Source organism: Sturnira hondurensis, unplaced genomic scaffold, assembly GCF_014824575.4.
Source record: "Sturnira hondurensis isolate 20B ecotype Veracruz unplaced genomic scaffold, ASM1482457v3 Scaffold0017436, whole genome shotgun sequence".
Lineage (NCBI taxonomy): Eukaryota > Metazoa > Chordata > Mammalia > Chiroptera > Phyllostomidae > Sturnira > Sturnira hondurensis.
Genome location: NW_028090067.1, coordinates 7,519,273 through 7,545,828, shown reverse-complemented (window position 1 = coordinate 7,545,828; position 26,556 = coordinate 7,519,273). Strand labels below are relative to the sequence as shown.

Here is a 26,556-nt window from a genome sequence, read left to right as displayed (position 1 = left end):
AACACATACGACATGGTAGAGAGAATGGGACTGCAGATTAGACAACAATCTAGTTTCTCCTCCTGGCTCTGACCAACTCAGAAAGGCCGTGTAAATCCCTGGCCCTCTGTGTCTATGTCTGCTTGGAGAAAATAGGGCTGAATTATTTCACTTTTATTCAAACTACAACATGAAATCCTTTTAGAGATTGTAAGCAGTTTTCTAAAAAATAAATAGTAGAGAATAAAAAGTTCAAGACATTTTCCAGTATCCTGAAACTTGTGTTTCCAGTATATATTTTACATACTGGTTTGCATTAGAAGATACATTTCTTAGTGAATGTCGCAGTTACACTTTGAAAGCGACTGACATAATCTTTTAAATTCCTATACAGTGGTTTTAACTATTATTTTCTTTTGCTCTAAAATTATTTCAAGACCAGTAAATCACGAAGCATGAAATGACAACTTAATAGGGAATGTTTTATCAAAGCTAAAATTTATTTGGTGCACACTGTGTGCTTGCTATCAGGTACTTTCACATATACTTTTCCTTTAATATGTAAAAGCAACCATGTGAGGTATTTTACAGGTTAAAAAAATAAACAACATAACAAAAAACTACTTCCTTAGCTTATTCAGGTGAAAGGGAGGGTCATGGCATTCCAAATAAAAAAACCAAACCAAATACAAGGTCAAGTTCCCTTTCCTCTGACACATCCTCTACATATATCACACACTTTAGTATTAGAAGAGCCAATTCAAATAAAAGGGGGTTTTTCCTGTAATTTTTGTCTGCAGGTACTTTTCAACTTACCAATCTTCTACTCTAAGCATAAGAAACTTAAATGCTGTCAATATCTAAAATAACTGTCAAGGTGATCTAGTACTTTGAAAATTCTGTTCACATAGAAATACAAGCCTAAAAATAGAACTATTTTTCAAAGGCAATTTCTCAACAGAAAAAGGCAATGGTAACAGTTCAATTGTTGAAAATTATTTAAATAATATACCTTTGAGGAAATAAAGTGTAGGGAAAGGTTTTCTGAAAATGTAGCACCATACCTCAATAAATGAGCAAATTTCAAGATATGAAAATTACCTAAGAATTATATACCATATGTTTTCAAATAACCTATTTTTATAGGTTAACTTCTATACTTAGAAGTTCAAAGTATATGTATTACATGAAGCTTTCCTTCTAACTAGAACTCAACATACAGATATCAAAGTATTTTACAAAATAAAAAGCAATTTCCTAATAAACAGTGACCACTGAATTGTTACAAAGAAAAACTCTTTAACATGAAGCAATTTTATTCCATGTAAACTTTTCTCAAGAGAAATCTTAGTGTGTTACAAATAAGACATAATCTGGTCACGGTGTGAACGTGTTTATTGAAACAATGATCTTCCCAGTGCTTTTCATTTCTTTGCTTTTTCTTCAGCAATCCTGTGAGCCCTTTCTCTAAAACCATGGAACTAAGTACACAGCTCATAAAGAAACCAGATGTAAAGCTAACTTATTTTTTAAAGTTTGCTCTTACTGAATGCCGCCAGCAAAATTAGCATCAAATTATACTTTGTAATCAAGTTCTGTGTGGTCAATGAGAAATTTAGTGTATGTATACATATATATTTCAATGAATAAACAGTATCAGCACACTAAACTACAAATGGTTTATTCAAATAATTGCTGGTTTTGGGTATTTAAAAAACCACAAACTCTATGGCAGCAACTATAATACATAAATATTTCTCTGAAAGACCATTTTAAAGTTATCATATAATGATGGAATATAATTTGACAAAATACAAATCACATTTACAGCATAAGGCTCCATCTGTGATTGAATGAATTATCAGCAAATCAAAGAAAAATATTACTAGAAAAGAAGTAAACTCCAGTTGTGAGGTCAGACTTTATCATGGTAAGCTCAAAAGTGATCTCTTGGTAGCCAGAAGATGCAACTGCTCATTTTTATAGAAGTAAAGTTTATTACATTTGAAACGATACAGCAGAAATCTCAAAACTTTACTCATTAAATATAGTTTAATTCTTACAAATCTCCTTTTGAAAATGCAATTCATGTGTATTGCAACCTCAGAATTCTGAATTCAGATGAAAGATGAAGGCCGCAGTCAGGGAAATCACATCAGAGGGCTTTGTCAAGTATCTGTACAAACCAGTATATACCTCTTCTGTCTGTGATACCACAGGAAAAAGTGATTCTAAGTATATCTGAGTAAATGCAAAAAAATTACTATTTGAGGCAGACCATGCTAAAATATAATTTACAATGATTAATTTTCATTTAAGATGGTTAATAACGCCTTTAGTTTGAACCAATGAAGTCAACATTACATTAAATTTTGCTCAGTCTTTTGTACTAAACATCAGTTCATCTGAGAAGATTGGAAAAAGCAAGCAACCCCGATCCCTCTCTCGTTTTGCTTGTTATTATTTCCTCACTCAGTCACACTAAATGCAAACAGATCAATACAGCATCAAGATTTTTCACATATTAAAATGAAGACTAATGACTTGAGAAGGCAGACTGTGTACCATGTAGTATTTAATAGATAAAAATTGTAATTATCAACTAGATTTTTTAAAATAATACCAGGTTTTCAAGCAAAATAAACATTTGATTTAAAAATTCTGCTATTCAAGATACTCGAGTATCTTTTTTTTTTCCTCTTTGAGATAGGTACAGGTTGGGTCTTTTAAAAACCTGAATACGGTAGAGAGAAAAAAAATCCTCAATCCTTTAAAAATGCTTTCTACACTTAGAGAAGTCCACACAACAACTACGCTGGCATGGAAACAGGTGTTTTCTGTCTTAGAACCACTCATTTTCCCACAGAAGTAGTTCCTCCAAGCAATCTATATAAAGATGTAAATCAGTTCACCCATGATTAAAACTGAAGCAATCCTTTGAAATTAGGGGCAATACACCTCACCCAAAAAGATCTTTTAAATCATTGCTAGCTGAGCTGCTATTGGTCATAGTAGTTGGTGGCTGTGCAAAGTTCTGTGGGTTAAAGAAAGGGTTGGCCTGCATCCCAAAGGCAGATTGTCCTACCATGTTCATCTGTGCTCCCATCACTGAACTGCCCATACCTGGAGACCCTTGAGGAGGAGCAAACTGATTAAGCCACTGACTTGGTTTCTGTTGTGACAACTGGTTCATGCTAACTTTGGGTTTCTGAGGGCCAAAGAGATCATTAAGAGCAGACATATCTGTGGGTCTTTGTTGAGCTTGCTTTCCACCAGCAGGAGAAACCCCCACAGCACTGAAGTTTGGCAAAGCAGAAGATGTTCCCAGTGGCATCGTGGTCACTCCAGGTGTGCTCGGACTACTGAAGAAGTTCTGGTTTGTATTAACCGGCATGTTGAATCCTGAAGTCTGAAAGCCCATGTTAGCATTTAGGCCATTTGTCAAATTTCTCTTTGTATTATCAATTGGTGTGGAAAACATCATGCCAAGGCCCATGGGAGGAACAGAAGTGAAGGTACTTGAAGCAGAACTTTTAGGGATACTAACAGACAGGCTGGTCAAAGATGACATATTATTGTCCATCAGTGTGTCTGTCAAATCCTTAGTCTGAGGGGGAGAAAGGGGGGAAAATTGGGACAACTGTAATAGCATAATCAATAAAATACACTTAAAAAAAAAAAAGAAAAAAATCCTTAGTCTGAAAAACATGAGGGAATTACTTCATCTCCAAGAATTCCAAATTACTTTATAATGAATAAACACTTGATAGAATATAAAGGACAAGTTAAAATTAAGCTCAACAGTCTACACCAATTTGGCAAACCAAGGCCCAGAGGCCAAATCTAACCTGCCAGTACATATTTCTGTACATTGTTTACAAATGAACATTTGTAAACAATTTGCTGCTAGGGAACACTAATTTTGAACTTAAATGCAATATTGTCTCCTCCACCTTCCCCCAAATAGAATTGTATTCTTCTCATCAGTGAATCTGTATTACAAAAAAGGATATTTTATCATTTTTATATTTTTAACTTTATCAAAATTTTGTGAATATTTTTCTCTATTGTTATATAAGTAACTACAAAATATTGTGGATTTTGCCTCTTGGCACACAAAAAAAATTTTCTATTAAGAAGAGATGAAAAAATTTCAAGAAAGCTTTGAAGAAAAAGTTATTTCTGAAACCAGTAAGAATGTAAATTCTCTACAAGCAGGGACATTACTCATTGCCACAGTAACAGCACCTGTAACATTGCCTAAAAGACAGTAGGAGGTGAATACTGGTCAGGCCATATAAAAAATACTCCTAATCAAGCCCTGAGTGGTGTAGCTCAGTGGATTGAGCGCAGGCCTGCGAACCAGACGATCGAGGTTCTATTCCCAGTCAGGGCACATGCCTGGGTTGCAGGCCAGTTCCCAGCAGGGGACTCACGACAGGCAACCATACATTGATATTTCTCTCTTTCTCTCCTTCCTTTCCCCTCTAAAGGTAAATAAATCAAAAATCTTTAAAAAAAATACACCTAATCAAGTTACAAACTCAACTATAATTAAAAAGCCGAAATTTGAAAATTGCTTTTGTTTAAAAATTCACAAGCGCATGAATATTATATTCCTGATCATTTCAAAGTGATTAGTGTTGAATTAGTACCATGGCACCTAATATTGAAAAAACAAAACAGCTTCCTCCTTATTGGCAACAAGCATTATCTTGAAACACATCCACCGGGCAGGCTATTAGGAGTTGTTGGAAAACCCTTTCTGCCCATACTTTTTAGAAACTGTAAAGTATTCTTTAAATACAAAGTCTGTAAAAGGGTTATACAAACCCCAAAGAGCGGATTAAGTTCTATATTACCTTACTCCTTAAGAATGATATGCTTAAAAAAAAAAAAGAAACGAACTCTGACCTGTTTGGCTGGAGCGACAGGCGTGCGCACTTGGGGTTTCAGAGGCTGCTGGCTTTTCAACCTCTGTGCCCGCTCCTGTTCTTCTGCTAATTTTTGTTTTTCTTCAAGTGTAAGTGATGCCTTAAAAATAAAAATAAAAATTGAACTGGCAGATCCATAATTCCATTAGAAAAACAGCAGATTTCTTAGTTTGTAAAGTATGGCTTGGTATATTTGACAACACCTGTATTGGTGATTGCAACAGGTAAGTTATGTTTCAAATTAACTGTAAATAAACTGCAGAGAATGATTAACTTTAGGTAGAAACTCATAAAATTTGTGCTAAAATATTTCCAATGTGAAAATAATTATTTTAAAGCCATTCATTAGAAGCATATTTTTCCAGACAATGAGAATATGATTAGGTGATTTTATCTTGTAAAACTGGGAGATTCTTATTCAACTCTAGTCTATGAGAAGTAACCCCCCCCAAAACTTGGAATTTATTTATAAAAAATCGTATATTTATTCTTACATGTTTAAACTTCAGTCACCTTCAAAGTACTCTCCATCTGATACAATAATACCTATCTAGACGTTTCTCCCACTGCTCAGAACAGTGTTTGAACTTGTCAATTTTGACGCCTTTTAGTGCTTTTGCCATTTTTAGTTTCACTTCTTCCACATCGGCAAAATGTTTCTTTTTGAGGACTTTTTTTCATCCAGGGAAACAACAAAAAAAGTTCTCTTGGGACAATATCAGATAAATATGAAGGATAGGACATGAGGGTTATGCCATTTTTGGTCAAAAACTGCTGACCACTCAGCAAAGTGTAGGCAGGTATGCTCGTAAATTATTCATCACGAAATGGGCAAATACACTGAAAGAGTTTTCAAACAAATTTCACTGAAGCTGAATGCAGCCTCTCAACAATGCCAGCTGGTACACTGATACAGATGGCTTCCTAGAACACACACCTAGTGGGGAAAGCCTGTACCACAACAGGCCCACTCTCCAGAAAGTAATTCCGATTCTTTTGGGTCCCTCCTCGTATCTCACTCCAAAATTATTTTAGGAACTCATCAAAAGGCCAGGGAAGAAATAAATAGCTTCTTTCACAATGGCTGCATCGAATTTGGTGTTTGTCTTTTTCTTTTATCAACTTTGCTAAACTGTAAACTCACAGAATGTTCTCTTATAGTTTTGTAAACCACAATGTCCAGTAGCTCCATGGCTTTACCCACACAAGTACTCTTATTTGCTGAATGAAGAGAAGAAAATTGGTCTCAGCAGAGATTGAAAATTGAAGGATTTTTTAATATTGGATGCTAACCAATATTTCTATTGGAAAGTATGATTTTATTGTTTATTATTATTTGAAACCAGAAGCCAAAAAGAGGCACAGAAGTTACCAAGGGCTGTGCCTGGCAAAGTACAGCAGGACAAACAGAGGAGTCAGGCAATCGAGAAACGTGACCATGCGGGATACTGAGTAATAAAGCAACTAAAAATCTTAAGTATGTTTATCCTCAACATGGGTCAGCTCATGTTCCACTGATAACTTTTAAATCTCATAAAACGAACTAAAGAACGTTTCTTGTTAAGATGCTAAACACTATCTCCTAACCAAAACCTGTTTAGAGGAAACCCTACTATATACATAACACGAAGAAATGGAGTGAAGAAACGTACTCTTTTATGCTTATTCTGTAACACGTCCTCTTTACGTTCTGTATCAGCACTGGTCAGAAGGTCTGCTCCAATACTATTAAAGACTTTGTCCATCTGATGAAACAGAAAAAAGTCAACTGCTTAAAGGACATCAAAAAAATCTGTGATTTTACTTCTTAAAGAGCAACCCCCCCCCAACAAATGAAGCACAATGTTAAGCAGTTTTTACAAATACTTAAATAATCTAAGATTGATCTAAAAATAATCTTACCTGAGACCCAACATTTGTAACTTTTGTCTCCTCAGAAGCATTCATTTGATTTCCTATATCCAAAGATCTGCAGGAAAATTGAATTATGACAGAGCAATAAAAAAATGCATTATTTTTAAAATACTCATACTAAAAATAGTTCATCCACATTTATTAGAAACCTAAACAAACTGCAACTTCATTACTCATTCTATAAATCTTTTTCAGTGTTTACTAGTAGTAATGTCTGCTTGCCTCCTAAATTAACATTCATATACATATTTTTTAAAAAACTCAACATATGAGATTTACTGGAAAATTTACTCAGGATGTAAATTCTCAGAAAACTAGGCAAGCAAGGTTCTTACCATCAGTTAATACACTGAGAGAGAAGCTATAATATGGGGAAAAGTTTAGAATCTGTGGGCTCTTAAACAATAAATGCTACAACGACAGTGATATGGAGCTGATCCATGCCTTAAAAAAAAAGACAGGATTTAGGTTGGAAGAAGGAAAAGTGAAGATTCATTTATACCACAAGTACAGATTCTAGATATTAAAAATTTGTTATAATTTTTAAAAATTATTTTTCTGGGTTTCTATGTTTACATAGTCAATCCACCAAACATGAATATCAAGATATACAGCACGGAATACTTAAGAGCATACAAAGGCTATTTCGCATCATTCTATAATAAACTCTGTGTGACTTATTTCCATAAGCCTTCACCTTTCATTGGAGTAGAAGCCAAAAAGTCTCTTTTTGGTAACCTTGCCATGGTTCATATGAATTTTACTGACTTTCAGGTGTCTTTTGGCTTAGGGGTGGACTTTAACAGGTATCCTAAAACCATGTGTTGTCTCCCCATCACCCTTGGCCCTGGGGCAAAGAATATAGCGAAAATTCGATTTTAATAAACTGGCATTCTCCAGTGAATAATTTTCACCTTTTCTTTGTATATAAAATGAATGCTCCATAAATGTTTCTGGGGTAAGAGGAGGGGAGAAATCAAAACACCAGGGTTTTACAGATTTGAAAATTAAGCGGTGTTCTTAATAACCAGGACCCTGAATTTACAACGCCAGTGGCTAATGCTTAGAAGAGATTTTTTTTCAGAAACAGAATTTTCTCTATATAGAGAAACGCTAAGATTATGTCATATTATACTGTTGTACTCAGAAATTACATTAGATTTTCAACAATGGTCTATTTTAGCTCAGTTCAATTTAATATGCTGAAATTTTTTTGTCGAGTTGAAAGCCATCAATTTTTTCTAACCCATATTCCAGAAAATGAGTAACGAGATAATTTTAATCTTATTCCTAGACCATATGCAATTCCCATGCAAGCTACTTACTTCTGCTGTTCTTGCATTATATGAAGTTGCTCCAGTTTAGTCTTATGTTCCGACTCCAATCTATTAAGCATCTCTTTAATGACGGAAATGAAAGAATTGAACTGGTATAACAAGAAATAGATATGGTTATAATGTTTCAAGTGAGCAACAAATGTTAACTAATCAGATAATTCAGCAAGTACATCATAATATTCCCCATTTTTACCTGAACATGATGCATTCATACCACTGATGTCACAAAAAGTATATTTAAACTCAGTTTATCATAGCAAGCTTTTATAATATCTTAGTATGGTGGTGATATAATTGATGACTTTTTAGTTCCAGAAAACATGTCTTCATTAATTTTATACCCTGATTGTCTACCAGCTATTGTTCAGGGGTATTATATAAATGCATCCACAGTAGTTATTACATACTGGTTTTCCTAGAATAATCCAAAATTGACCACCTAAATTTGTGTACATCCAGAAACAATATGCTTAATAATAGATAAGAAATTACCATGTATTCAGATTGTTATAAAAATGTTTGGCCAAAATAAAACTTGTTTTTCCGAAAAGTCAGAAATACCACATGTACCTAGTCTAACAACTAAAGTTCATAAAGTAAACCTGACACTATGTCTTAATGTAGTGGTTAAATCATTTGTATAGTGCCCTTCAGGATCATCATGAATACTTTATTTGAATAATACCATCTATTACAGAAAAAAACCTAGAACTGCTTTCATCCTCTCCCCAAATCTCCTAACTACACCTTCGGGCTAGGTGCTTATACATACTCTATTTCATTAACCTCTCAAGTCTTCAGAGTTGGTTTATTAATATTTCTATTTTATAAATGAGGAAATTCAGGCTCAGCAAGAGAGAAAGTAACTTTCTCAGAGACATTAAATAACTTACATGGCACAGGTAGAATTCATCCTGCCTGTCTCCAAAGTGTTGCTCTTTCCTACTATCCATTACACTGCCTCTCACTGAGCTCGACCTTCCACTTACCCTTCATCTCACCATGAGAGTAACAAAAGGCATGTTTCCTCGCAATGACCAACTCTCTGGTAATTAGTTTTTAAAACTTCTTCATGAAGTTTAATATAACATGCTAATAGAAAAGTATACATTTAAGTGCACATCTAAAAAAATCACAAAATGAATTTAACCAGGAGGCTTATGAAGAAAACAACACTGGCAACACTCCAGAAGCTTCCTTCTGATCTCTTCCAGTCACTAACCACCCTCTCACCCCGAGTAAACACCAGTCTGGCTTCTACCATGTCGTTTTGACTGTTTTTGTACTTTATATAAATGGAATCATTCAGTACATCCTCTTTTGTGTCTGCCTTCATTTGCTCACCATTATGCTCATGAGATTCATCCATATTGTTGCATGTAGTCGGTACAAAAACAGTTAGCGTAGGCCTGAACTGTTCTTGGAAATGCTTATTTACAAGGTTGGCCCTGGCTGGGGTCTAGGGACTAAGAGGTTCTCACCACTAACCAGTGACAGTGGCTCACTGTGTCTACCAGGGGTGTCCAACCTTTTGGCATCTCTGCACCACACTGGAAGAAGAGCTATCTTAGGCCACACATTAAATACACTGGGACTCACAATCACAAAAATCTTGTAATGTTTTAAGTAAATTTATAATTTTGTGTGGGCTGCATTCACAGCCATCTTGGACTACATTCGACCCACAGGCCACAAACTGGACACCCCTGGAAACTGTAGAAAGAGTATGTTTTACACTGACCACCTGCTTTCCTTCCAAGAATCTGGAATCTGAGCACAAGACAGGCAGAGGGTGCTACCTGATCAGCTCCCAATATAAAGTCCAGGCAGGGAGTCTCTAACGCGCTCCTCTGGTTGGCAACATTTCCCACATATTGTCACAACTCATCACTGGGGAGATAAAGCACATCCTTCCTTCCTTCACCAGGAGATGCCTCTGGAAGCTTGAGCCTGATCTCTGGCCCCCCACTTTGCCCTACGAGCCTTCTGCTCTGATGATTTTGCTTTATACTCTTTCACCACAAGAAATTGCCCGTGAATACAACTACCTGCTGAGGCCTGTGAATCCTCCTGGCCAATCACTGAATCTGGGGGTAGTCTCAGAAACTCTCCCTGACATATGTCGTGATTGTGTTTTGATTGCTGCGTGGAATTTGCGATTTTTTAATCAAATGCTAAAAATATATTTTCCTAAGCTACCTAATAATTTTCACATAATGCATAATACACTTAGATAATTTTCAATCAAAACTGACAGAAGAGGGCAGTCTTGAGTTAAGAGCCCTGTCCATAAACTGAATAGGAAAATAGACCACTCTAAGTTAGACCATGTTAACTATTCTAAAATACCAGAAGAGACAAATTAAAGTATTTCTGTTGAGGAAAACTGGCCCCTAAAAAAAAATCAACCATAAAGCTGAAGAACACTACACCATATTTCAAACAAAATTATGTATCCTAAAGTAAGCATTTGGGGATATTTTTAAACACCCTAAAGCATAAATATAAGAACTAAGAACAAAAATGATCCAAAGTTAAAGACTATCTTGAACATACAATCACCCTGTTCTTCCCCAAGATTCACTGTGCCTCTTTTTTGCCAATCATAACTTTAATCATGCCATCCAAGACATGAAGAAACTATCAAGCCCAAAACTAAAATCTAAGAATGCGAGCTTTCAGAGGCTACCCCTACCACTTCCATGAAGTTTGGATCTGATTTACGTAACACGCTTCTCTAATTCGAAAACACCATTAACTCAATACTCTCCCCTCTGCCCAGAGCTCTCTTGCTTAACTCCCAGCTTTGCTCTAATTCACTTGCAGTCCTTAATTCCAAGCCTTATCTGTCCCGGATACTCTCAGTTTAACAGTAACCCCTCCCACTCTTTTCCATTACACACCAGTTCTACGGTGAACAAAGGGTGTCATTACTCTGCACCTCAAATTTTCTCTCAATAAATATTTTTGTTTCTGGCACTGTACTAACTGCCAGGGATATAATGAAGAGTAAGTTATAATAGCCAGCCTTCTAAGAGAACCAGGCACTTAAGTATGTGGCTGTGATAACTACAGTGATAAGAGTTACAGTGATAAGAGAGAGACAATTCTATAATAATTTTTTAACACATTACCCCTTCCCTCAAGTACTTATCCCACCCTTAAAATTTCAAATATCTAAATCACATAGGTATTTAAAACCCACCTATCCTAGTCTCAAGCTATCCTTCTCCTCCTACTCCCTACTGTACTGTAGGTATTGCTCACTCAAACTGGATTATTCATTCCGAGTGGCAGACGGACTAGAACGGTTCCCAATGATCCCCTCCCTCTGCCACTCCCTCTGTACCTTCTTGTAGTCCCTCACCTTTGAGCATGGGCAGGACCTCTGAGGTGCTTGTAACCAATAGAATATGGCAAAGGTAAACGGGATGTCACTTCCTTGATTACATTATAAGACTGTAACTTTCACCTTTCTAGCAGATTCTTTTTCTTGCTTTGGTAAAAAACAAGTTGCTATGTTGAAGAAACCCATGAAGCAAAGAACTGACAGTGGCATCCTGCTAAGAGAGGGCTAGGAACTGAGGCCCCCAGTCCAACAGCCCAAAAGGATTTCCACCAATAACCATGGGATGAGCTTAGAAATGAACCCTTACACCAGCTGAGCCTTCAGATGAGACCCGGCCTTTGATGGATAAGTAAGAGAAACTAAGCAGAGAATACATGCTCTGGCTTGGCTGCCCCACAGAAATTGTCTTTAAACCACCAAGTTTGGAGTGACTTGCTATGTGGCGATAATGAATGCACACCCCAGACACATTCCATTCATATTTCTTTGTGCAGGTATACTTCCCAGCCTCAGATGTGAAGCAGTCCCCAATCCCACACACCTCTCAACATCTCCCATGAAGCCGCCAGTAATCCATCCTTCCACCTCACACACTCCGTACTTCAAACCCACAAGTTTTCACTTAAGTGATATATTCTTCCTTGTTTTACCAATATCTGTAAGTAATATATTTCTATATTTAACGCCAAGAAACAATAAGCTGAATAAACTGAACAAAGCACAAAACGACTCCTACCTGATTGAGGTTAAGATTATTTTCAATACTCAGAGGAATGAGATGAGGCAGTACTTTGCCAGCCAGCTGCTCTTTGGTGATTCCCAGCTTCTTATGTGTAAAAGTACATTTGTAAATGCCTGACAGAAAAGAACAAGAAAACGGTATAATTTAACACCACAAATTAGGAAAATAGCTCATCTACATGAAATTTCCTGATCATTAGTACAGTTACAATTTTTTCCTTATCAGTGCTTATAATATACATGAGAATGATTGCAGCTTCATCATTTACATTTAAACAGCATGACATATTTACCCTGCATTCTTTTCATTTAAGAGCACCTTTAACAATAGTACGTAACATTAAAAGCCTATCAGAACTAAGTACAGTTCTTACGGTGCAACAGTAAGGTTACAGAATGCCCGCTACCCTGAAAACATTTAAGCATACATTTCAAACCTCTCATTCAACTGCAGACATCTATTTCAAAGTGTGTCAGTATACTCCTACACATTTATTCACATCATTAACCAATGACACTCAACATATTTGAACCTTAGTAATTTAATTACACTCCACACAATCCTCCCCTACTGTCTCACCTGTTCACTGGGATCTCAAGACTCTGCTGGTTACACCTAGTCCACAAAGCCTTCATTTGGTCAACTGAGCACACTTACTCCTCATTCTGTTTTTTGTGTTGTATGAGTTTTGTATATAATCCAAGGCTTTAGAGCATGCCATTGCCTGTTATTCTCCTATTAATGTATATGTCACTTACTCATATATGCTTAAAGAATAACTTAACTGAATAACTTACTGAATAAGTTCAAATAAGCATTTGCTAGGCACTATGCTAATTACTTTCTCTTCAGTTGTCTCACTGAATTCTCACAAGACTCCCTCCATTTATAATGATGTTATTTTTATCCTCAGCTGATACATGAAGAAACAGACTGGGACTAGGTTCTTTCCACTGTGCCAAACTCCTTCTCAAGAGGACTAATTTCTTTGAGCCCAAAACTTTCATACCACATCCTGAAAGTTCTATACCTGCAGAGGTCCACAATAAATTACTTGCTACCATTCCTGGAAATATTTGCTAAGAAATTCCTATAGACCAGACACTATAGTAGATGTTAAAAATATATGGCTGAGTAATATAGTTTTTCTTCAAAATGACAAAGAACTTCAAATTTAGTAAAAAGTTCACTTTTTATTGTTTCTGTGATTCATTAGTTGTGCCTGCTTCTGTTAGTATATAGCAGAGCCCTAGCATTTCCAGATTGGGACTCTCACAGTTCTATTCCCAAACAAGTTCAGAGTTTCTTAACACAGTAATCTGTAATTATGCTAATAGAATAAAATGTGCTCTAAGACTAATATGCTTCACCAGCAAATTACTTAACAGGGAAACAGAGTGGTTAAGATTTAAACATACCTAAATTGAAAACCAGCTCTATCACTTATCAGTTGTGTAATCTTCAATAACTTCACTTCTGAGCCTCAGTTTGCTATTGTAAAAAAGAAATAATAGTACCTATTTCTCACTGGATTTTGGAGAGGACAAAATAAGATAACATATAGAAATACTTAGTGTAGTGCTTCTTACAAGTTGCATACCAAATGAACAGTAGGTATCGCTTATTAAGACTAGGATCAGTATTTCAAGTAGCTTTGTTTGCCTCTCTTTTGGGTACTGATTTACAGGGGAAACTTTACGCTACCCTGGTGTTTGTGAAGTAAGGGTTCCCAAACGTCTTATTCCTTTGAAAATGTCAAGGTTCTACTGCTTTTGCTAAAATTAACACAAAGAAAATTTACATCATGGTACTTATCCCATCATTCTTCAACTACTGAATGCTATATACAATACGTGAGAGTACAATGGTTGTATAGGTTAAAAAATTTATTTGCATGACTGTAAAACAATTAAGTAGTATCAAATGACATGAAGTTTTCAGCTACCTAAAATCCCCATGAGGACTGCGGGTTCCTTGGATGGAATCTGTTGTAAGAAGGGCAGGATATCATCAAGTACAAACCACTTATCCAAGTATTCCAAAATCTTTCCTAAGCACACTAATGAATTTACACGAACCTATTAAAAGAGGTAAATTGCATTAGTCATTGAATGTCTTTACAATCCAGAACAAAATATTTAAGTGTAAATTTAATCTTCATTTAGATACATGTTAAAAAATAACCCAAGAATAAGAGGTTGAAATGCTCTCATCCTTTCTTAATATAGGAAATTCACATAATTACAAATGCCCCTGACTTGTTTCAGAAAGATTTACAATGAATGGCTTTACCAGGACACTAGTTAGCTAAAGGTAAGGAATGACTTTAATTTTGTATTATTTTAAATAAAGTAATTAGGATCTGAGAAATTTTACTCTATGGTTTACTAAGAACATTTCTTTGGGGATATCTGAATCATAAAAAGGACTGCATTCTCCCGCCAAGTAATCTGTTTTACTGGGCTTCTACTATTTTTCTACAACTCAGAGTCAATCCACTCTTTCCTTAATTTTTATTGTTTATTCTCTTACAGTTGTCCCAACTTTTTTCCCTTTTGCCCCCCTCTACTCAGCCCACCCCTCCCACCCAGTCAATCCTCTCTTCATTGTCCATGTCCATGGGTCATTCATACGTGCTCTTTGACTAGTCCCTTCCCCTTCCTTCCACCATCCCCTTCTCCCGCTTCCTCTCCTACAGCTATCAGTCTCTGTCCTGTTTCCATGTCTCTGGTTCTATTTTTCTCATTAGTTTACTTTGTTCATAAGATTCGAGTTATCAGTGAGATCATATAGTATTTGTCTTTTGCAGACTGGCTTATTTCACTTAGCATAGTAGTCTCCAGTGCCATTCTCAGGTTCAACTCAGTCTTTAAATATTTAATATCATGTAAAGAGAATCTACATTTGTCCTAAATAAACTATTTCTAAATATATCTTTAATACAGTTATTAAAACCTATTTAGGAGCTCGTTTATCAAAATTCTATCATTCATTTGACTATTTTGATAAATATTTCACTCCCTATTTTTTCATCTAGAATTTGTTAAGATAATATACTCAGCCAGGATCATAGGAATAAAACTCCATTTTTCAAAAAAAGTAAACTAAGAAAAGCAGAAAGCAATTTAACTTACAAAGAAAGCACTGTATTTCTGCAAGAAAGATGAAAATTTTTTTCTGAAAAATAATAACTTTTCTGAAATTCAAACACACAGGATATTATAAATTCAAAATGACGTCTAAAGGCTAAACTTGCTCCTAGTTTCATAAAAGGAATCGCTGCCTTCTTTGTATGTGTGGCTTATGTGCTTATGTGCACACACACACACACCATAAAGAGAAACTGGAAAAAACACCTTACTTTTACCTTCTTTTATGATGTATAAAATATTACTCATGTAAGTCATGAATGAGCTCTTAAAGCATTTTACCTAACTGTGCATAGAATTTATTTTCTTTATTTCCAGGGAAGGTTACTGAAATATAATTCTAATTCATGATTGTTGTTTCAGGAAACTCCTAGTTAGATCGTTTAAACCTTAAGAGTCTCTACCTGTGAATGCAGTTCAGGAACATTTGCCACTCCCAAGGTAAAAGCACTAACTGTGACAGAAAATGCAAATCCATTTCAGTTAACTGCTCTAAATCCATCCATTATAACTCCTTGTAAACAACAAGCCTTTAATGGCTTGGATGGCCTCTTAAAAAGGAATATAAACATCCTGGGGCATTTCAGATCATTTAAATATCCATGCTTCCCATCTCACTCTGCAAACGTAGAACTGAACTAAAACATCTGCTTCGATAAATGTACACAGCCAAGAAATACAGCTTGGCTTATGTGACTTTTTAAAGGGCATTTTGAAGAGTGAATTTTAAGCTATATTATTACCACCTAGTTTGAAATTTAATATTAAAATTAGAAAATTTCAGAGAAGTGGACTTGTTAGTGTTGACCAGAGACACTCAGAGAGGTAGAGTGACCTGCCCCCAGCGCACAGGGACAATGAGTGGCAGGGTCAGAATAAAAACTCGGGGTTTTTAACTCAACGGCATACATGTTCATTTCAGTAAACAATAGTATTTTTTCCTACTTTAATGTTGTTTTCCACTCACAGCCTTTTTACTAAAAAAATAAAAACCCGAAAATAACAACAACAAAAACCCATGAACGAAAATGGATCAGATGGCTGTAAGATAAAGTCATGTCATTTAAATTGCTTTTGCCTATAAATCTATTAAATGACAAATATTTACTTTTGTTTAAGTTCACATTTCACCAAAAAAGAAAAAGATGGATGAGACCTCCAGAGAACTGCAAATTTAATCGATCGGTTGAAGGAAGGCCATTTCTCTCTTTTTTCTAAAGCTGCTATTTGAAGAGAGTATTCAGTGTTACTTCTGTAAAGAAAAATGGGTGACTGACAGTTACAGAAAAGGCGGGGTCATTTGCTGCCTCCAGTATGAGACAATGAGAACTACACCGTTCACTCTACTTCCTGGATCGCCAGGTAGCTTAGTATTGAAATTCTGTATTCAAAGAAGGCAGCTACCCTCACCGCAGACTGGGTACAACTATCTCCTCCACTCATACTCTCATTAACTTATTGTTTATTGTACCCTTCACTTTCTTTGAATGTAGGCAAGGGATAAAAAATTAAGAGTAGATGACTAAAAACAAAGGCAGTTTATAAAAGGAGTCATTCAAAAAGCTTTTAGGCTTATACACCAGCTTAAACTCTCGTGATTACTTTAAAACTACCAACAAATAAATTGTGAATTAATGTGGAAAAAAATTAAGAAAACGAAATTACTCAACTTTTCTACTGACGCACTCAATGGGGAATAAGATCAGAGATGTACTACTATAAAATTACATATCAGGAAAAACTATAGCTATTGCTTACTTTTATAGTACTATACAGGTTACCGAAAGCCACAATATGAACAAACTATAAAATTATTTAAACCAATGAGAAACAAAAGAAAAACAAAATTAATATGCAATTACTTACAGCAAGGGAAGATGTTTGTAGACATGCATTTTTAATCCTTGGTATCAAGGCATTTTTCATGGATGGGTAGTCTATAAGATTTGCAAAGGTTGGAATGATGTTTAGACAGAGTTCCTATTAAGAAAATTAATTGGATCAATCTTAGGGATTCACCTTTTCTCTCACATTTTGAAAAATATTTTGCATTTGTATGGCTAATTTGTCACAGGGTTTAAAATAAACTTTTATGTATGTTATATCATTTGGACCTTTCAGCAACTATTTGGAAAGAATAGTTATTTTCAGTTTTACTGATGAGGAAACAGGCTCAGAAGGCTTACTCAAAATCATACTGTATTATAAAACTAGCATATGGGACCAAAATTCCCTGATCTCATTCTAATTTCTTTCCCTGATAACACAATTCTTTATTTTGGTCTTTATTTATTATATTTATTATAATTCTTTATTTTTTTGAAAACAAGAAACTTCAGAACACCTAAGTTTTGCTATTTTGCACAGAGAGGAAAAATTAAAAACAAAGTAATCTCTGAGAGATTTTAATTTTCTTTATATTTTTAAGTACTTCTAAATTCTGATACTTAAGCAAGTATAATTCATAGAAACAGGAAAAGTTATTTAAAACATTCTTGTTAACTAGTGCCATGACACTGCGTAAATAAGTGAAACTGGTAACTCTGAATGAGGACAATGGGAAAAAGGACTATGAATGACAGTAAGTGGATTAAAGTAAGGAAAAGAACAATCCCTGAGAACTAACTGGCTGAAGAACATCTCAGATACCTTATAAGGGTCAGAATGATCTTCATAGCAAAGCATAGAAGAGATTACTAAATAAAATGGAAGTGTCAATGTGTGTCAAAGGAGTTACTGACAGTATTTGGTAAACTGAAAAACATTCATTTGCTGTTAGCAGATAGAAACCAGTTAACCACTAAGACTCTTGTTATCAAAATACTGGGAAGCCTTTTTTTTATTTAACTTATTCCCAGATTTTCAAAAGGCAGATATAAGAGTTGTATGTTTGTACACACTCAGAACTGTAATAATTGAGTGGCATCACTGAGAATAAGATATACAAGTTACATTTAAGAAACCATTTTCCACAGAGGGGAGAGAATAAACAAGAGTGAGCAGTCAGTGAGATACTGCGTTCCTCCTACCAGAGGAGAAAGATGTCTTTAATTGATGGGGGGAGGCTGGTGAGGGAGGAGATAGAGAGAACTATGATGTATGATCTAGCAAATTACAAAGAGGCAAACCCTGAATCATGATTGACTCACTTAGCAAAAGGAGGGGAGAGCTCTCTCCATCAGAGTAGGTACCTAAGAACAGGAGATTGAAACTGAGTTTCAGAAATTACTTTCTAGCTGTGTGTCTGTGAAGCTTGAGGAAAAGATTTTTGTTTCTTGCTCTAGGATGAGGTGCCAAACTCATTTTCACGGGGCAGGGGCCGCCACGTCAGCCTCAAGGTTGCCTCCAAAGGGCTGAATGTAATGTTAGGGCTATACAAATGAAACTACTCCTTAACAGTTAAGTGAGAGCTCGGTGCTGCCACCGGGTAGAAACAAGGTGCCAGGCCAGATAAAACAAGGTGTCTCCGGAGGGCCACATCTGGCCCTCGGCCTTGTGTTTGCCACCTGTGCTGTAGGACTCTCCCAGGGCTTAGACAGGCTTTAACTTGATCAGACTCTTACCAAGTAAGGTTGATACTAGTTAACTGGACAGGTGATGAACACATATTAAATAATGTCATAAATGTTGGTTTAACTATTTCAATAAAATACTGCCTGATACCCAGTAGCAAAATGAACTCCCTTACAAAGAAAAATAGCCTTTTTTCTTTATAGGAAGATTAAGTCACTTAACCTTCTCTCTCCTTCCTAATCTCACTGAATATAAAACCAGGTTGGCTACACAGGGCCTGTGGGAACATTTCAAGAAGCTGTAACTGACAGCTCCTTTGGAAAGAGCTAAAAAGTAGATGTATAGTACACTAACCCCAATCATCCCATGTCATTCGGACAAAGGCAACTTATCCTCACCTTTAAAAAAGCATGATCTCATAAACAAAATAATTTTAACCTCAACTTCACAATTTGAATAAACCAAAGAACTTAGTAGACAAAGACTGAACTGAATCAAAAAGTGACCTTATATATGTGGTATTAGGCTCACATTAAAAAAAAAAACTTTGGCCCTGGCTGGGGTGGCTCAGTAGTTGAGTGCCTTCCAGAGAATCAAAGGGTTGCCAGTTCCACCCCCAGTCTAGGGGCACATGCCTGGGTTTCAGGTCAGATCCCCAGCAGGGACCGCGTGACAGTCAACCACACATTGATATTTCTTTCCCTTTCTTTCTCCCTCCCTACCCCTCTCTAAAAAATAAAATCTTAAAAAAAAACTTTGGTCAGTAACTCTCAAAAATTAAAATTCTATGTTTTTATAAGTGTACAGAATTTCTATAGTAGCAAAGAATCTATAGATTTAAATATAAAACTATTTTTACAGTGAGATGTTCTTAATACACATATTTATTTTCCAACTTAAAGAAAATATGCAAAAATAAATTACACTTTTAATAGTAACTTGAAGTTTTTTTCCAGACAGAGACCCCTAGAACTAAAATTTTAATAGCAAAGCTACAAACCAAGTTTGGCAAAGAATATGATGTTTTAATATCACCTTTGTGACACAACAGCATGACTACAAAGGGATTAGGAACAACTATACTAAATTACTGTTTGCTTTTCTACCTGCTTACATATTAGTTTCAATACAAAAGGAACATTTCTGAATAGACTGTTACCAAGCATGAAAGAAACTTATGAGTCTGAGAAGAACCCACTCAATGTTTTTATAAGAAAAAGACATATATAAAAAACACTTTAATTCATGTTAATTATTTAAAGAAAGTATACAATAAACTACAATCAATCAAACCTTCCAGAACAGTACACTTCTGATAAATAAAAGCAATTAATCATTTTACTTCATTAATACAAGTACTTGTCAATGGATTCTTCAAGTTAAGTTAAAAGATCCCTTCCATCCTGTGAGAACACAGCAAGATGTTGGCAGTGTGCAACCCAGAAGAGGGCCTTCACTAAAACCTGGCCATGCTGGGACCCTAATCTGGGACTTCCAATCTCCAGAGCTTTCAGAAATAAATTTCTATTTTTGATAAGCCACCTGGTCTGAGGTATTTTGTTATAGCAGCCCAAACTCAACCCCCCATGTTCACCCTTCTGGAATTGATCATGACCTGGGTCAGACCACCTGGACTCACCTACTAACTAGCATGCCCCTTGCCCCCCGTCCTGGTCCTCAGTCCCCCACCTCTACAGGAAGAAGAAAACCACATGGCTTCCAAAGGACCCTCTGGTTCCTCCCACATCCTCTGGATTCAGTGGCTCTACTTTGTGTTACTGCAAAAAAAAAAGCTGCAAGTTTGGCTGAAGTTGAAAGGTAGATGAACAGGAAGGGCCCCTCACACTCAGGAGACGACACCTGTGGGCTGTACCTTTGAAGGGAGCAGAAGTGAGGGGAGGTTAGTGAGGGAGCCTGGGGCAATCACACTCTGATGGCGCTATGGGCTGAACAGGAGATGGAAGTCAGACTCCTGATTGTGAGTGTTGCCCCTATGATGACCCAACAGGAAGCCACACTCTGGGCTCTGAGATGTCACCCTCATTTGGGGAGGAGCCAGGGAGGGGAACCCCTCCCTCCGGCCTCCTACCCCTGCTGCTTCTGCCCCAACAGGGCAAAAGGTGCTAATACCTCTAAAATCAACTCCCCACCTTCTTCTATCAGACTAAAGAAAGAAATTCAGATTAGACGAGAGCTGTTGTATTAAAATTTTATGTGAATTTCTATAAAATGTATAGCGTGGCCAGAGGTCACCTGCCCACAAGTCCTGGCCTGTCTGGGTACCACTGCTCAGCACTTGATGTGGATGGCTGCACTGCCCTGCTCCCCAAATTCTTCCTTGCTGACCCAGAACTCCTGGAAGGTCTGCAGGGATGCCAAGATGGAGCCGCCAGTCCACACAGAAGTCTTCCTCTCAGGTGCAGCAGATACCGTGGGGCTGTCCTGGGGGCAGAGGAGGCTCAACTCCCTCTGGAAGCGCTCGGGAAAGCTATCCAGCATGGTACAGCCGCCACACAACAGCACATTGGCGGCCATCTCCTCTTTGAAGCCTGCCTCCTGGCAGTGGCCCAGGCAAGTGGCTGTGAGCTCAGGGAGGCCGGGCTGGGTGCTGCCCACCAGGCTGGGTTTGAAGAGCATCTCAGCGCACTGGAAGCGCTCATGGCCAATGGTGATGAGCTTGCCATCGGGGAGTTCGTAGTCCACACGCAGCTCCTCCAGGGACAGGCCGAGCTCCTCCTCGGGCAGGAGAGCCGAGTAGCAGCATGTCTTTTTGACATGCTCGACGATGTGCAGGTGGTTGTCAGTGAGCTTGTGGCCAGCCTTGTTGAGCAGCTGCCGCAGGTAGTTGGTAAGGTCCCTTCCAGCATAGTCAGCACGGACCGTCAGGCCTGGCAGCACGTTGCCCTCTGAGATGGGAACCACGTGAGAGACGCCATGCCCGCTCTCCACCACCAGCCCTGTGGTCTTACCATAGGAGTAGATGGACAGCAGCGACTGGGATGTCACATGCATGGCAGGGAAGCCAAAGGTCTCAAACATGAGCTCTGCATACTTCTCCCGGTTACTGCTGGGGCTGAGTGGGGGGTCAGACACCAGCACAGCATACTCTTCAGGGCGGATCTTCATGACTGTGTGGAAGATGTACTCCCAGATGGTCTGGACACAGTCCCAGTCCACTACAACACCGTATTTCAGAGGGTTAACCAGCTTCACAGGTTCTTCCATGTTGAGCAGCTCGTGGCCCACATAGATCTCTTTGTGGGTGTCACCCACATCAGCTGCCTCGGAGTGGCGTTTGCCCACCGTGGAGGAGATGAAGTAGGTGGGCCTCGGCTCTCCTGCATAGCCACACTTGCAGTACTGTGAGCCCAGGTCAATGATGAGTGCCTTGATCTTGCGCACATTCTTGGGCTTCATCTTCAACTGAGTGGCTGCACCTACGTCCCAAGTGTCAGCATCAAGAGCTGACAGTGTTCCTGCCTCTCCAGGGTCACCTTGAGCTGAGCCCACAGGCGTGGGGCTCGAGCTGTTTCTCGTTGTCATCTGCCTTCCTTGCTCACCTTTCTCACATTCACATCCTAGAGCTCCGAGGAGAGAAATGAGGGTCCACCTCCAACAGTGCCTTGGGAACCACTTGGGATTGTGATGTCACTGTGGGCAGGCCCATTCCAATAGCCAGGGGAGGGCTTGGCTTTAGCAGGCCCGTGATCTGTCACCCCTAATCCTATCCACTTAACTTGACTTTGCTCTGGACAGAGTAGGTGAGCAGCACAAAAGCCCAGCACGCTGGCATCTTAAGAGATTTTTGCTCCTGACCCCTTAAATCCATGCTTCTAATCCTCTGTTCACTAAATAGACAAATACCTTTTCCTCCTCTACTTCTTGGCTGTATGAGTAATGCAGATTTGAACCCTTACAGTAAGCCAGGCACTGTACCAGAAACCTCATATGTTACTTAACAGAATCCCATGGGTAGGTAGACCTGAGGAAATGGAGGCTCATAATTCCAATGCCTTGCCCACAAGCAGACAGCTCTTGGAGTATTAGTAGTTTAATGAAAGTTCATCTAACTCCAATGTACCAGGTTTGCCTATAGAGTATAAGGGCCCCAACAGTACTTTCATTCCTTTAACATTTACGGGGCTTTATGGTGGGTCAAGCCCAGTACAGCCTACCAGTGACAGACACTCGGCCACAACCAGTGCCCAGTCTCGGTGGGAAGAAGATGGAATGGCTGCAGAGGAGTTTGCCAGTAAAGGTCTACTGGGAGAACAGAGTGCATGAAAAAGGGAGCAGTCACTGGAGAGAGGGAGTCGAAAGGTTCCCAAGAGAGGTGATGCCTAAGTTGAGTTCTGAAAGACACGCGGGCATTTGTCAGGTAGTTGAGAGAAAAGCATCCCCAGCAGAGAGCACAGCCTGAGCAAAGGCTCAGAGAGGGACAGAGTGGGGACCTGCCTGTACTTAAGGTGTTTGGGAAACTGGATGAAACTAGAGGGGTCATACAGCCAACCAGGAAGAGCCTCAACACTAGGAGTAGGAGCTTGGATTGAATTGAGGACAGTTGGAAAACAATAAAGACTCTAATCAGACTAGTGGTCAGATTTGACTGCTAAAAATTTTAGAAAGATCTGTGTTCAGCTGTAATACAAAGGGGCAAACCTCTGAGACCTAAAAGGAGAAATAAAGAAATTCTTGTAAGACTCAAAGGTGGACTACACTAGGGCTGTGACAGTGTAGAAAAGCGCAAGGGACAGGTTCTACAAAGTGTGGAAGGTTCGTTCCCTGACTGTCCTCAGTTCAATCCAGGCTCTTGCTCTGGCATTTGAGGCCTTCTCTGGTTGGCTCCCATGCCATCTCTAGCCTCCAGCGCTGTACTTACATTAGATGACTAGATTACATGTGGAAAGTGAGGGAGAAACATGAACCTCTTACCTCTGTCCAAGGAAAGAAAGATGGTTGGTCACAGGAATGGACAAATTCATTGCATTCCCATGGGGGCCCTCCATCCAAAATTGCCCGGGACCCCACCAGAAGACAAACATATTAAGGTTTTGATGATAAAGAAGTAAGAGAAAAAAGGGAAGAGAAACAACTGGGGTTGAATAAGTTTTCAGAGAGAATTAAGAAAAGCATAAATAGCTGAGAGATTAGGTAACATGGATAGGGAAATAAAAAGGGGATTTTAGGACACAGTCACTACTGCTATCAAGCACGTAAGAATGCTAATGAAGAACTCGGGGGCATTTTTTACTGCTGAACTGTTTCTTGGATTATGTGCGGAACAACTTCATAAGGATTAAAGTGACGAGCATCACCAAGCCCCACTGGTGGTATCACAAGTCACAGAACCTAAGGACTGGACACTTGATCCGGCACAAACAGCTGCGGGTCATAAACTCCTCCTCACACTGGATTTACATGTGTACCTCTGTGTAAATGTGAAGAGGACATTAACTGGTCTTGGGTCCACTCTGAGGTTGTACAGGGCAAGCTAATTCTTCCATGTGACAATTCTTACGCTATTTTAAGGCAATGCTTGTGGAAAAATAAATACATACATAAATAAATAAAATAACTTAGTTAAGAGTGGGTACATTTTAGTAACAATGTATAATGCAATTTAAGGGATTAATATATACTACTGAGCTCTACATGAAAGACTTTATGACTCTAATCCAAAATCATCATTCAAAATCATCATTAAAAAAGAAAAAAACAAATATTTTACCTGGATCTGAATGGAAGGAGCCTCTAGTGCTCTGTAAACCATTGGTAGGACACTGTTCTTTATCTCATCAGGAGGAGTTTTGGTTAATAGCAAATCCATTTTTTGTAAGAAAATTAACAAAATCTGTGTAGAAAAAGGGAACAGTGTATTCAAGTCCAGAATCTTTATGTGACTTTACGTGTGCCAAAATTTAAAGTATCTTTTAAAGAATAAGTTATATATTTCGACACTCACCATGTTGCTAGCCTGAGAGCATGGAAGACAAAAACACACAAATCAAGTCTCTTACATTTCTGTAAGCAAAATATTTAACATCTTCCCTCAATTCAGACATTTAAATAGAGGCCAATTTCCTAACTCTCACATATCTTCAGTAATGTATCACTCACCCACAAGTACCAACTATCTGAAAAGCAACTGGGTAAGAAAATAAAAGGCTGAGGGCAGCAAAATCACAAGGCTCATAAAAGTAAATTCTATCACTTGGCTTCTAAGGGCTCAAGAGAAGAAGAAAAGGTACAGCTCAAGAGAAGGAAAAATTCTAGAAATAAACATTTCAATTTGTTTTTCCACCTAGCTGCCACCACATACCTAAATTCTAAGGAACAAACTGCCCCTTCTATTCTTGAAGAACACTTAGTCTTGCCAAGGCTCGGTTACAATGTTTTGGAAGGAATTTTTAGCTGGACTACTAAGGGAAAAAAGAGTACCAAAAGAATGGAGGCAAGTGAGAATTCAAATGACAGAATTCCTTAGGACACTATCTGGACTGACACAGAGCTCAGTGACCATGCGGCTCCACTGCTTTCTCTCCTGACAGTGTCACAACGTTTGCCTAATTCTGCTTCGAAGCCCACGGTTCCCTCGCCTGCCCTTTCCTCAGCGGCAGGAGCTCCTGCCTTACTTACTACCGCAGACGGCCTCCTGTTCCCCTCCTTTCAAGGGAAGGACTGTGAACAGCCTGCCACAAAACCATTAAATCAGGTAGTTGAGAATTTACTAATCAGCTGGTGCCGTGTAGTGGCAGAAGCATGTAATAATATTTACTATGTGCCAGGAACTTTCATTCACTCTCAACAACCTCTTTCATTTTGGAAATGAAAAGAGCAAAATAGAAGCTTTATGAGAGTAATGACTTGCTCACTCTCAAAGGACAATTCCAACCCAGGTGTGTGATCCTAGGGTCCTAAACCCAAGACTACCGTGAATCTGGCAAATAAATATTGTAATAGGGTCTACGTCAGCATTTACAATACACACATGTTAATTTTTGGGTACTGTCAGCATTTCCCCTTTTTTGATGAAACTATTCATTAACAATAAAATATAGAAAAAATACTGGTATAAACCATCTTTAAATCAAATATCCTGAATAACAAAAGAACAAAAAAATCTCAGAAGTATAGGAAAAATATAAATCCTTCTTTATCCAAATCTATAACTTTCAATAAGGTCAATGGGAACAGTGGAACACGTGCAAAACCTCGTTACAATTTTCTGAGATGGCACCTCATGAAGAGCTGCAGACACTCGCTCGGAGAGCTCAATGACAATTTTAGGAACAGTTCACTTCAAACATGCACAACAGCAAACTGATGGAGAAGAAAAGTCTCTATACTTAGCTCATTTTTTAAAACGTCAGATATCCATTTCTTTTGTTTTCAATGATAGTCATCATTGACTAACATCACTGAAGAACAGTAGATAAAAAGGAAAAATACCTATATACATACCTGTATTGGTTCTTGCTGTTTAAAGACAGGGCCAAGTTCAGGTAGAATTAATTTGACATATTCTTCTTTGGTGCATTCTTCAGCAATTAGAAGAACATTGGGCAAAACAAAAGGTACCATGTCAGGGTTTACAAATTCTGAAGTCAAACAGGGCAAAATTCTCTGCACAATGACACGC

General features: G+C 38.0%; 2 protein-coding genes across 6 annotated transcripts in view; both read right to left on the bottom strand.

Annotated features, from left to right (window-relative positions):
- Positions 1 to 1,953: 1,953 nt before the first annotated feature.
- Positions 1,954 to 26,556, bottom strand: part of SCYL2 (SCY1 like pseudokinase 2) — a 56,874-nt gene continuing 32,271 nt past the window's right edge. For 3 of the 5 annotated variants that reach the window (XM_037067843.1, XM_037067844.1, XM_037067845.1), the window contains exons 9-19: positions 26,379 to 26,555; positions 24,880 to 24,891; positions 24,646 to 24,768; positions 17,271 to 17,384; positions 14,201 to 14,333; positions 12,250 to 12,368; positions 8,153 to 8,253; positions 6,816 to 6,882; positions 6,566 to 6,658; positions 4,894 to 5,013; positions 2,939 to 3,586 (exon numbers count right to left, since the gene is read on the bottom strand). In XM_037067843.1, the coding sequence (XP_036923738.1) occupies positions 2,939 to 3,586; positions 4,894 to 5,013; positions 6,566 to 6,658; positions 6,816 to 6,882; positions 8,153 to 8,253; positions 12,250 to 12,368; positions 14,201 to 14,333; positions 17,271 to 17,384; positions 24,646 to 24,768; positions 24,880 to 24,891; positions 26,379 to 26,555 (1,707 nt within the window). Of the gene's footprint in view, positions 3,587 to 4,893; positions 5,014 to 6,565; positions 6,659 to 6,815; positions 6,883 to 8,152; positions 8,254 to 12,249; positions 12,369 to 14,200; positions 14,334 to 17,270; positions 17,385 to 24,645; positions 24,769 to 24,879; positions 24,892 to 26,378; position 26,556 lie in introns of all 5 variants that reach the window. The other 2 variants (XM_037067842.1, XM_037067846.1) reach the window with 2 other exon arrangements.
- On the bottom strand, positions 20,220 to 23,997 carry LOC119002157 (actin-like protein 7B). Its single transcript, XM_037067847.1, has one exon. The coding sequence runs from the start codon at positions 22,458 to 22,460 to the stop codon at positions 21,207 to 21,209; it is 1,254 nt and encodes a 417-aa protein (XP_036923742.1). The 5' UTR covers positions 22,461 to 23,997; the 3' UTR covers positions 20,220 to 21,206.

Bases quoted from the DNA above. Each gene is read 5' to 3' on its own strand.
- LOC119002157 (XM_037067847.1), bottom strand. From the start codon at position 22,460: ATGACAACGAGAAACAGCTCGAGCCCCACGCCTGTGGGCTCAGCTCAA.